Source organism: Canis lupus, chromosome X, assembly GCF_011100685.1.
Source record: "Canis lupus familiaris isolate Mischka breed German Shepherd chromosome X, alternate assembly UU_Cfam_GSD_1.0, whole genome shotgun sequence".
NCBI lineage: Eukaryota > Metazoa > Chordata > Mammalia > Carnivora > Canidae > Canis > Canis lupus.
Genome location: NC_049260.1, coordinates 46898599 through 46910608, shown reverse-complemented (window position 1 = coordinate 46910608; position 12010 = coordinate 46898599). Strand labels below are relative to the sequence as shown.

The 12010-nt window shown below is 45.7% G+C and overlaps 1 protein-coding gene and 1 pseudogene across 3 annotated transcripts; one reads left to right on the top strand and one right to left on the bottom strand.

Annotated features, from left to right (window-relative positions):
• Positions 1–36: 36 nt before the first annotated feature.
• Positions 37–10927, bottom strand: APEX2 (apurinic/apyrimidinic endodeoxyribonuclease 2). Of its 3 annotated transcripts, none has more exons than XM_038587535.1 (7): positions 10774–10927; positions 10183–10557; positions 9122–9205; positions 6087–6267; positions 5391–5537; positions 4581–4650; positions 1151–2059 (listed from the first exon to the last, which is right to left on the bottom strand). In XM_038587535.1, exons 2-7 carry the CDS (start codon positions 10337–10339, stop codon positions 1151–1153), a joined length of 1548 nt encoding a protein of 515 aa, XP_038443463.1. In that variant the 5' UTR covers positions 10340–10557; positions 10774–10927. The 3 variants fall into 3 exon arrangements, with proteins under 3 accessions (XP_038443465.1, XP_038443463.1, XP_038443464.1); XM_038587536.1 differs by having other exon boundaries at positions 10769–10916; XM_038587537.1 differs by lacking the exon at positions 10774–10927 and having other exon boundaries at positions 37–2059; positions 10183–10339.
• LOC119868445 lies at positions 8574–8750 on the top strand (annotated as a pseudogene).
• Positions 10928–12010: the final 1083 nt, after the last annotated feature.

Below are 12010 nucleotides of genomic sequence, written 5' to 3'. Positions count from 1 at the left end.
AAAGAGGAAAATGGCTGCCAAAAACCACACAGTGAGTAGCACTCAGCAGGTTTATTTGAAATGGATTTTTCCCAATGGTTTCAACAAAAATCCAGGGATTGAATCTTTACTGGTAGACCTGGAAAACCTAGGCCCATGTAGCCTCCAAAGCCAGGAGATGGAATCAGCCCTAAATGAACCGCTTGGAAGAGAAGAGATCCTCAAACTTCGGAGATATTTTCCAGCAGACAGAATGGATGTCCTCAATCTGTTATCCTCTCCTCTCCACAGTACTTTATAGAACAGGATCTACCAGCTCTATTTTCCAAGGTGGGAAAGAGACTTGGCTATACCAAACAACTTTTTCAAGGCAACACTCCCAATCTTTCCAGATCATAGCACACAGAAAACATTTGCATAGCACACCTGCATGAACTAATGATACTACTTGCCTAGGAGGCACTCTCTCCTGACATTCGTGCTCTGCCTGGCAATTCTAGGGCCATTTCTTTCCATCCTATAATCCATTTTGTGGCAGTTGTGGGACACACCAGTTGGGAAGCACTGGTTGAAAGCTATTCAAACCACCTGAGCTTTCTAACATACCACACTCACCTCCCTTGCTGATTCAACCTTAGTAGTGCAGGAATCCCTACAACTCAACAGAGCACCTTTATGGTGAGTACCACTCCTTCCTCTCCCCTTCCTAGGAGTTGTATCATCAGGCTATAGGCAGCTGGCAACCTGTGTTGAGATAATGTCTCTGATTCAACTTCATAAAGCACATCCAAAATGTCTACATGACATAGTGTGCTAAAACAAAAACACACTTTGTTTAGGCACAGATATATTTCTCAACAAGAAAGGGGTTTAAAATCAACTTCCTGGGACAATTGGTTCCTGTGCACTTCTGACAGGAAGGTGGGAAGTGGAGTGGAGAGCTGGGTCACAGCATTAAGGAACAAGAGGCTCACCAATGAGTAGGAACTAGGCAGGAAGAAGAGAAAGAGAGGCCTTAAAGGAGGAAGAGAGAAAGGAAAGAGAAGGGTTCTTCAGGAAGTAAAGAGGAAGAGGTGTCTTTGGGGAAGGAAGAATAGGCAGCTTAGGATGGAGCTGGCCTCAAATTACATACAGGGCTGATGATGCCAGACATCCCTAGGCCTGGGTTGGTTCAGCTGGGCCTGCTCCAGAGGAAGAAGTTACAGCGGGAGGAAGGGTCAGTGGGAGGACCCCGGGGCCTAGCACACATATAGAAGTGGCGGCCCAGATTGGGTCCCGGCTTCTTCACAGTTCGCATCACACATGGTTCCCTGTGGCCCCCACAGAGGGGCATGGGCAAGGGCCCCCCAAGCAAAGACTTCCAAAAAGAGGTCTGTACCTCCTTCTCATCCTTGGCCTCTGAAGCACCAACTTGCCCTTCCACCACTTTGGCCATTACCTCCTCTTCTGGAGTCTTTGGGGTCATGAGGGCACCCATACTAGGAAGCTCCAAGTTAGGAGAAGCTTGGGGACGATTAGAGGATGGCTGGAAGTAGCTTGTCAGGCTTTTTTGGCCTCTGCTAGAGCCAGTTTGATTTGGCCGAAGCCTGGTTGAGCGCACACGGGCTTTGTTTTGGTGCATCTTTACCTGGGTTTGTTTGCTGAGTCGCAGCACTGATTGCTTGAACACAGGATCTTGTTTGTGATGAACTAGGAAGCGAAGGATCTTGAGCTGGGTGCCTGCAAACTCAGGGAGGAAGCGAGTGCACAGAGGTGGGCACTGTTTTGCTGGCACAGAGGACACACTCAAGACTGCACCCACAGGGCAATGATCAGAGCCCATCACCTCAGGCAGCAGGAAGGAGTCCTGGAAGGTGTCAATTACCAGGGTCCTGTCCCCCAGCACATAATCAAGCCGGGAGCCATAATTCAGGTGGCGGGCACCACTGACTGCTGACCAGCAGGTGAATGCCCCCTCCTGCTTTGGCTGGAAGCAGCGGTAGCTATCAATGAAGGGCCGGACATGGGACCCAGCCTGGCATCCCAGGTTACTGAGCAAGCCGTCCATCCACTTGCGCCCTGGGTCCTCTTCAAAGCATTCCTGGGGAAGGGGGAGGAGAATGAACAGAGAGGCAAAACTAGATGCCTAGACCTGGAAGAGATTTAGACTAACTGCTTCATTTTTCAGACAAAAAAAATGTGATTGGTCCCCAAAAGACTACTACTCAGGGTCCAGAACTGGCACAGCTGGGATTAAATGCCAAATCTGAAAGCTTGTCATTTGCTTAATAAAAGCAATTCTCAGAATTGCTCACCAATAGGCTGGAAAGCATGAAGTCAAAAGTGGTTACGTCTAGGAAGTAGGGATGGGGTTAGAAGTTAAGAAAACTGTTACTTTTTCATTTAAACCTTCTGGAACTGTTTGGCTTATTAAATGTGTATCAAGGGCCTCACAGACCATTGCCTCTCCTGCCCCAAACTCCTCAGCTGAGGAGCTCCAGAAATCCATGCCTACTAAATATTTCCTTTGGCTCTGATTCCCAATTCATCCATCCATCCAATCCACCTGCCCACACACTCATTCAATGAAAAAATGTTCAAAGAACACTGATTATGGGCCAGGCATGATACTAGAAACAAGGTGGGAACCTGAGCTTGTCCAAGTGGCCAATGAGGCTTCCTTTGAGGAAGTGATCTAGAGCTGAAAAGTGAAGGCTGAGCAGGAACAACCCAGACAGAAGATGTTATAAGTTGAGAGAGCAGCCTCTGTAATGGACCTGTGGAGAAAGGAAGCAGTGCACCCAAAAGATAAAGGGAGACCAGACTGGGGACCAGAAGACTGGCAGGAGATAACTATCATAGTGCAAGCAAGAGATGATCATCACTTAGACCAGGGTAGAGCCAGAGGAGACAAAGAAAAATGAAATTAAGAAATGGTTTGAAACTAAAGTCAGCAGCACTCACTGATCAGCTAAATGTGCGATGTGGGGTTAGAGAGTAAGGAAACTACTAACATCAATTCCCAGGCTTCCGGTTGGAGTAGCCAAGGAGATGATGGTGCCATTTAGGGAGAAGAAAACTAGAAGACCCAGTCTTTTGGGAAGTTCTCATATTCTATTTTGGAAAGACTGTGTTTCTCATGTGACCTGGTACTATTCTCTTTTCTTGGAAGGAAGAATGTAAAAGGTGCACTTGAGAGATCTAGAGTTTTGAACTAAGAAAAAAAAGGCATAAAGTTATATGACACTATTGCAGGAAGCAGAAAGAACAGACTGAGTATATACCTGATGAGAAATAAGGTATGAAGAGACTGAAGTTTACATTTTGTAATGTACACTCTCTTCCCCACCATACCACCACCAATACCAACATTCTTTCATTATCTCATTTCTGTTCTTCTTCCCAGCTGGGAGCCACATCGGTTTATGTGGCTCTTCTGCATACCAATCAAAGACTCTTCCTACAGCCCCTTCTTTGAGCCAAGTCCAATGCTGAGATGGACTATGCCAGCATAAGTTATTGATCACTCCCTTCATGAGGCAAGCTGAGAGCTGGCTTGTAGACTCTAGGACAGTGGTTCTCAAGCCTGACTGTACAACAAAATCAGCCTGGGACCTTGTAAAACATACTGCTACCCTGGCCCCACACCCAAGAGATCCTGATTTAATTGGTCTGGGGTGGCACCCAAGTATTAATATTCTTGTAAAAGTTCCTTGTTCTAATGTGCTGTCAGGGAATGAGAACCATTGGCCTAAAGAGACTCAGAGATGAAAGGTTCATACAATAAAAAAAAGACAGAGGGTACAGTGAGAAAAGTCAAAATGAAAATAACTTTTACAATGGACTGAGAGAAGAAGATCTCGCTGGTGGGGACTGAGGATGGAAATGAAGACTGGGAACAGACCAGAAAGAGCCTTCAATGCCAGGCCTAGATGTTTTCTTTGCATTGCAGAGCTAACAGGGAGATACTGAAAGTTCATGAGCAGGAAACACTGTATGAGGGAAATGATCAAGATAATATGGAGTTCAAGGACCTTGAAATCTGGTCCCCAAAGGACCCTCCAGCCCCATCTCCTGCCTCTAACCCCCCTTCCCATGTCAACCTCTAACAAGAATGGGACTTGCAGTTCACCATGCATACCAGGCAAATTCTCACCTTGTAGCCTTTGCTCAAGCTAGAATGCTTTGCTTCCCCTACCCCTAAAACTGTTTTTAATATTTGACCATTTTCAGATGCCTCCTAATGTCCAGACTAGCCCAGGGATTTCATTTTTCCAGGCTCCTCTAGACTCCTGGCCTACCATCTCAGCCCTGAAGACATCTTTTTGTAAATGGCTGGTCATATCCCCCACTATGCTTAAACCTCTGAGGGGCCAAGAGCCAGAACTGACTGGCAACTGAGTCCTCAGGACATAGCTCAGGACAATGCCAAGGACAAGATCAATAATGTCTCCTGAATGAATGAACAATCCAACAATCCTCAGTGCTTTGAGAATTGTATTTCAAACTAAGCTCTCCTTTTCCATGAAGGAAGCTACTCTTGAGCCCCAAATCCAGCTTTGGCTGGCTGCCTAAACAGAACCATGGTCAGAAGTGAGGAACGGGGCCTTGAAGAGCCTTACCAGGTTGACTGCATCCCAGTGGTCAATGGGGCAGTGGGCTGTATTCAGGTCACCCAGAATGATCACGTGGCTAAAAAACATGACATGAGATTATCAACTAGACATTCAAGACAGGGAACCAATAGTCCTGGCCCATCTACTTTCTTCTGGGCCCAAGAGCTCAGAAAGGCACCTTTTCACACAGGGAGTCCAAGGTAGGAGTCCACAGCAATGCATAGCAGGCTACCTCTCCAATCTTACCATAACCTTGCTACCTTTTATGCCTGACCAACCCAATTCTGATCTCCAGAGATGAGATCATTCCCTGACATGATTATCTCACTGATCTCTACCTAATGGCATCTTTCTGGTCCTTAAAAGTTGAGCTCAGGTACCACTTCTTTTAGGAAGCATCCCTTGATTACTCTAACCCACCCTCACTTTCCTGTCCTTTCTTGGGACAAGACTTTTCATTTGCTCCTAGACACTTTACCTTCTTTATCTCATTTCATCCTTAAAACTATCCTGTGAGGTAGGGATTCATATACTCACTTGAGAAAATAAAAGCAGAACTAGCCTCAGGACTCATAGTGAATAAAAGGGCCAGGATAGGTGCTTAAAGGTATCTAAGTACAAAACCCATATTTGTACCACTTTACCTGATCCTCACAGCTCATAGAGAGCAGAGCCCATTCTGGGAGGTATGCTGGTGTCTCCAAGTAGGCTGTAAAGGAACTCAAAAGACAAAGATCCCACATCCCGTTCAATGGAGCTTGATACCTAAATGGGCTGGGAACCTAGAACCTCAAGTACCACTTAGGTTTACAATACCTGCCAGCTGCCAGGAGGGCTTCTGCTCGGATCTGCAGCAAGCGATAGAAGCGCATTTTAAAGGTCAGCCGCTCAGGTTTCCCAGCATCCGCATGGGGGCAGTACACGTTGATTAGGGTCAAGGTCTTCTGCTTCCCTTCCCATGTCCTGGGGAGAAGAGACCCCCCCACACACACACACACACAAGAAAAGGTCATTTCCAAATCTCCCCTCTCCACATCGTGTGGCTTCCACTTAATGGTTGCCTGTGGGATGGATGTGAAGGGGACAGAAATACATGAACATGCCGGCATGCACAGGACTTGGGGACAGACTACAGGTAAAACAGGGAGAGGGGCATCTAGGATAACACCCAGGTAAACCAGGTGACGGTGCTGCCATTCACAATGACAGGATACTCAGAAAGAGAGCAACTTGGGGCGATGAGTTGCTAAGTTGCCTTTGAGGTGCCTGTGGTAATAAGGGAGCTATACCTCCCAGCCAGTTCCCCACTCTAGAGATAGGAAACTCAAAGCCCAGAGGCGAATATGATTTGCCCAAGGTCACATAATGAGTAGCCCAGTCAGAACTGTAGTCCAAGAAAGGCAAATCTGGGATGTTTTCCATGATGAATATAAGTATACAAGGTAAGCCTCAGAGTCACTACACTAAGAGTAGAACCAGCAGTGCTCAGTGCAAAGGGATGTGGGCTATTACCGGATCTTATGCTGTGTCAGGAGGGCCCGGCCCTCACTATCCAAAGCCCGAAGCTCCTCTTGGGTGAATTCATCCATGTTTCCATAGCAACCCACGTCCCCATTATGAGTGGCAAGTAGGCCACTCAGGCCTTCTTCAGCAGCCATGGGAGTAGCGCTGTCCTTACAGAAGGTAGCTACACCTGGAGATAGACAGGATACTCTGAGAGGTCCTAGAAGTCAACAGCCTATCGTATTGCTTGTTGCCCCCAAATGGGTCACCTGAGTCAACTTCATCTAATGTGGTTATACTGACAACTCTCCCAACTCAAGGGCCATGGATGGCTCCTGAAAGCCTGAGGCAATTTTGAGAGTCTCAGTTCCTTCATCTAAAAAAGCCACAGAACAATAATAGCTAATGGTCTAAATGTTTTATATGGATACATGGTAAGTGTTCAAAAATTATTAGCCATTATTATTATCACAGACTAATTTGTTTAATCTTTGTACAGGAACACCACAATATATTGCAAGTTCAGTTACAGACTACCACAATAAAGCAAATATTGCAATAAAGTCCAATGAATTTTTTGGTTTCCCAGTACACATAAGAGTTATATGGTTACAATATTATAGTCTATTAAATGTGTGCTAACATTATGTCTAAAAAAAAAACAATGTATATTCCTTAATTAAAAAATACTGCTAAAAAATGCTGTCTATCTGAGCTTTTAGCAAGTTGCAAGCACTGATCACAGATCACCATACAACAAATATTATTAAGGGGCACCTGGGTGGCTTAGTCAGTTGGGTGTCTGCTTTCGGCTCAGGTCATGATCCCAGAGTACCAGGATCAAGCCCCACATGCAGCCCCACAGGGGGCTCCGGCTCAGTGGGGGCCTATTTCTCCCACTCCCTCTGCTCCTCTCCCAGCTCATGCTCTCTCTCTCTCTCACTCACTCTCTCTCTCTCAAATAAATAAAGAAAATCTTTAAAAAAATAAAGTATGTATCTTTAAAAAATAATAAAAAAATTACACATAATAAAAAAAGTTTGAAATATTTAAGAATTAACCAAAATGTGAAAAAGAGACATGAAGTAAGCAAATGTTGCTAGAAAAATGGTGCCAGACTTGCAATACAGGGTTGCCATAAAACCTTCAATTTAGGGCAGCCCCGGTGGCCCAGCGGTTTAGCACCGCCTTCAGCCTGGGGTGTGAGCCAGGAGACCCGGGATCGAGTCCCACATCGGGCTCCCTGCATGGAGCCTGCTTCTCCCTCTGCCTGTGTCTTTGCCTCTCTCTGTGTGTCTGTCATGAATAAATAAATAAAATCTTAAAAAACCTTCAATTTATAAAATATGTAGTATCTTCAAAACACAATAAAGTGAGGAAATGAGTGAAAATATCAGTGAGGGTGACAAAACATGAGAGACACCTAACTCTGGGAAACTAACAAGGGGTAGTGGAAAGGGAGGTGGGCAGGGGGTTGGGGTGACTGGGTGACAGGCATTGAGGAGGGCACTTGGCAGGATGAGCACTGGGTGTTATGCTATATGTTGGCAAATTGAACTCCAATTAAAAAAAATGAAAAAAAAGTGGTACTTAGACTCTTAAGTATAGAGGGGAGGTGGGTAGGGGGGATGGGTGAAACAGATAAAGAGGATTAAGAATATACTTCTCTTGATGCACACTGAGAAATATATAGAATTATTGAATCTTTATATTATACACTTGAAATTAATATACTACTGTATGTTAATTATATTTTTTAAAAAATAAATCGAACTTCAAAAAAACACAATATAGTGAAGTGCTTTATATATGTATGTATATATGAAAATATATAGATATGTAAATTCATATATTTGTTGCTTATCTTGTATTTACTTATATATGTTTATTTATAAATGTATATATACATATATATATATTATGTATATATACAAAACAAGGTATGCCTGTAGTAGCCCTAGGACATAGGCATTATTTCCATTTCTCAGCTGAGAAACCTGAAGCACAAAGAGGTTAAGTAACTTGTCAGAGGATACACAGCTAGGAAGTGAGGTAGGACTCAAACCCTGGCAGTCCTAAGTTCATACAATAAACCACCACATGACTGTGCTTCCAAAGTCAAATAGGGTAATTTTACACATAAAAACCATCCTTCGGGATCCCTGGGTGGCGCAGCGGTTTGGCGCCTGCCTTTGGCCCAGGGCGCGATCCTGGAGACCCGGGATCGAATCCCACATCAGGCTCCCGGTGCATGGAGCCTGCTTCTCCCTCGGCCTATGTCTCTGCCTCTCTCTCTCTCTCTCTCTCTCTCTGTGACTATCATAAATAAATAAAAAAAATTTAAAAAAAAAAAAAATTAAAAAAAAAAAAAAAAAAAACCATCCTTCATGTAACTTTATGTGACTTTAGCTCTGTGGACTAAAAGCCTGTGGCGCCTACAACATGGGACAGAATGAGGGGATGCAAGGGAGGTAGGCCAGATCTGCTGCCCTCACCATGACCCAGGGTAACCAGAGGTAGCGCATCCACCAGAAGAATATGAAAAAGCAGAGCTACTAGGTTAAGGGAAAGTACTGAGATAATGGGCTTTCTGCTGCCACCTGCAAACAGAGGGCCTCAGAGACCATTCAGGAAAAGCAAAAAAAGGCAAATGAGAAGGAGGAACCCAAGTAGCTCTGTGGCTACATGTCCAACCCTCTTGGTCTCCCCTGTGTGCCTGGAGCCAGTCCCACCATGCTCTCATTTTCTCCTGTAGTGCTCATAGGTCCCAGCACCATTAGCATTCATTTTTGTCCTGTTTCCGCAGCGGATCCCTCCTGTGCTTTTTTTCCTTCCCTTAGCCTCTCTTCCCCTAGGCCATCCTGTGGGTGAGGGGGTTACCCCCTTCCCAGAGTTTTTTATTCCTGTGGGGCTCACTCCAAAGTATTAAAAGTAGCTTTTAAAAGACTGAGTTTCTTATTATTTTCTCATCAAATATTGGAAACTTTTTCACCCCCCGACCTGCCTCCATCACTAATTTAACATTCCCAGAAAGCCCCATTTACCAGAATAGCCACTGCGGTTGCGGCTGAAGCTGAAATAGGAATTATAGCCCTCAATGATAGCCAGTGGCTCTGTGAGCACGTCTCCTGCAAAAAAACAGATGTAAGATTGTGTCAGAGATAAAAGTAGAGCCTAGGAAACAAAGGTCTGGAATTAACATTGTAGGGCAATTCCTTGCACACATCAGAGCCAGAGTAAGATTAGAGGAGGAGTTAGAAAGGTAGAAACTAGAGAGGGAATTGATATCAGAATAAGAAAGCTATAGAATGAGAGGAGAATTAGGTGGGAGGAAGCTAGTGATTAGGTGAATGGAGGGAGCTGGAGGTGCGAAATGGAAATATGAGAGAGGGAACTGGGAATCTGAGCTGGGGATATGAGGTTGGAGAGAGAAGCAATTAGAGGATCTGAACTGGGGATGGAGGAAAAAGTTGTTAGTGGGTCTCAGGGTCCAGTGCAAGGGAGCAGGAAGGAATGGGGGGGGGAGTGTTGAGCTCTGGTGTGAGAGAGGGAAATAGGGAATCTAACCTTGGCATAGGACATGAGATAGAAATAAGAGGTTCTGAGGCTGGAAAGGAGAAATGGGGAGCTCTAAGGGATCTGAGGGGAAAACTGAGGATTGAGAGAGGGAGCGGTAAAAGGGAAGAAATTAGGAAGTCTGAGCTGGGAACAAAAATGGGGTGGAAATTAAAGGATATGAGCTGGGGGCGGGGGAGGGGAATTGGAGGATTTAACTTGGGAGCTGGAGCTGGATAATGTATGAGGAAGAAATTTGGGGTACTGAGCTGGGGCAGGAGAATGAGTGGGATGTAGAGGGTCTGTACGAGGAGGAAGGTTGCACGGATGAGGGAATTAAGATTGTGCTGAGGACAGGAGAAGTAGGAATTAAGACATCAGACTGGAGTGAGAAAAAGGGGTTTAAGAGAAAGGGGTCAGGATTCTGAACTAGGTCTAAGAGGAGGACTCTACGGATAGAGAAATAGTAAAGTAAAATGAGATTAAGTTGGGGAAAAATTTAGTGGAAATGGTAAAGTATGGTAGGGATCTTGGATTTTTGAGCGCTCACTGGTCACTTTGGTCTCCTGAAGGCAGACGATGTCGGCATCCAGCTTGTCCAAAATGCGCCCCATGGCCATGGCGGCACAGTTGCTGGGCTCCTCATATACCATCCCTTGCAGGGGGCTCCTGATCCCATTGATGTTCCAGCTCACCACACGCAACATCTTGACGGCCAACTGCAAAGCCTCACAGTACGCGCCCAATGTAGGGGACACAGGACAACTAGGCGCCCCCGGCCCAACCAGATCCCGCCTTCCGCGCGCATTGGCCCAAGCGTTTTCCTGCGCGCCACGAAAAATGTCGGCGAAAGTGAGGCGGGGCTTCGAGCCTCTCAGTTCTCATTTGGCGGGAGGAGCGGAAGTTGATGGGGTGGTGCAAATGCCTAGGATGAATGAATGGCAAGAGGAAGTCCTCCAGTTAGGCTCCTTCTCCTCCTTCAGCACTCCGTCCGCACACCGCAGTCTGACTGCGTTTCCGAGCAGCTCTAAAGTCCCCTTGGTGCTTCCAATTACTTACAGATGGGATTTCGCCACCTTTTAAGCAGCAGAACGAAACCGCGCGGTAACCGAAGCCCCGCTCCCAGTGAGACTGACCTTACCTCCAAGTGCGCCTCTGTCGTCCTGGGTTACTGCTGTAACTGTGCTTGGGTGGAGGAAGGGAGGCTCGAAGGGAACCGCGCCGCTAGAGGGAGCAATAAGAAATGCTCTAGAGCATGGGGAGTCCGGGTGGCTCAGCGGTTTAGCGCCGCCTTCAGCCCCAGGGCGTGATCCTGGAGACACGAGATCGAGTCCGACGTTGGGCTCCCTGCATGGAGCCCGCATCTCCCTCTGCCTGTGTCTCTGCCTCTGTGTGTGTGTGTGTCACTCATGAATAAATAAATAAAATCTTAAAAAAAAAAGAAATGCTAGTGTAATTAGATTTATAAGGGAAGGGGAAGAGAGGAACCTGTCTCAAGCCCACCCTCTAGCCATTATTTGTCTTGGGCTTTATAACATTCTTAAGTCCCCAACACATACTTTTTCCTGGCTCCATTTCTCAGATAAGTAAAGTCGAGCCCAGGGAATTGAAGTGGGCTACCCAAGATCCAGAGCAGCACTGTCTCCCAATGTACCCCATGGCTCTTCCACATGCATTATTTGTTTGATTCTCTGGATAACCCCATAAGGGGTATTAAGGCTAAGTATGACAGAATGAGTGAGTTCACCCCAGTCTCACAGAAGTGGTAGAGCCAGGATTCAAAGCCTATCTTAATCAGCTCAAGGAATACTTTCTTGGATAAGTTTTTCCTTAACACCCACACACTTCCCCAGTTAGGTCTTTTCTCTGGGCCCTCACAGCACCCTGTGGTCCATTCTGTCACAGCACTTATCGCAATGCAGAGCTACCATTGATTGCTGTTTTTGTCACACAACTGCCAGCAACTTGAGAGCAAAGACCATGTCTGATTCATCTTGTTAGCCCCATCCTCTAATCTAGGGCACAGCATATTTAGGAGTCAATAAATATTTCCTAATTGAATAAACAAACACGGAGCAAATGCAAAAGCAACAGATTAGTGACTTGTTTTTGAGAACACAAAAATAGAAATGATAGACATGCCCAATGTCCAAGGAAAAGCATGACTTCACATTCTTAGGTTCCTCACCCTAAGCTGCAGCATAATTTTCCCCCCAGAATACCATAACCTTATTAGAACCATCATCCTCAATGTCTGCAGAAAAGGCCCAAATAGCTGCTTTTCCTCCTAGAGGACTTAAAGGTTACCTTCCAGTTGTTGCCATCAGGATAAATAGCTCTGCAATTAAAATAAGAATTTTGGTGCTTTGAGCTTTTTC

What these genes read in the sequence shown, in the direction of transcription:
- APEX2 (XM_038587535.1), bottom strand. Translation starts at nt 10,339, where the DNA reads ATGTTGCGTGTGGTGAGCTGGAACATCAATGGGATCAGGAGCCCCCTG. An exon ending in CTGACACAGCATAAGATCCG is followed by an intron (nt 5,538 to 6,086) that starts GTAATAGCCCAC and finishes TCTTCTCCCCAG; the next exon opens with GACATGGGAAGGGAAGCAGA. An exon ending in ACTGGGATGCAGTCAACCTG is followed by an intron (nt 2,060 to 4,580) that starts GTAAGGCTCTTC and finishes CCCCTTCCCCAG; the next exon opens with GAATGCTTTGAAGAGGACCC.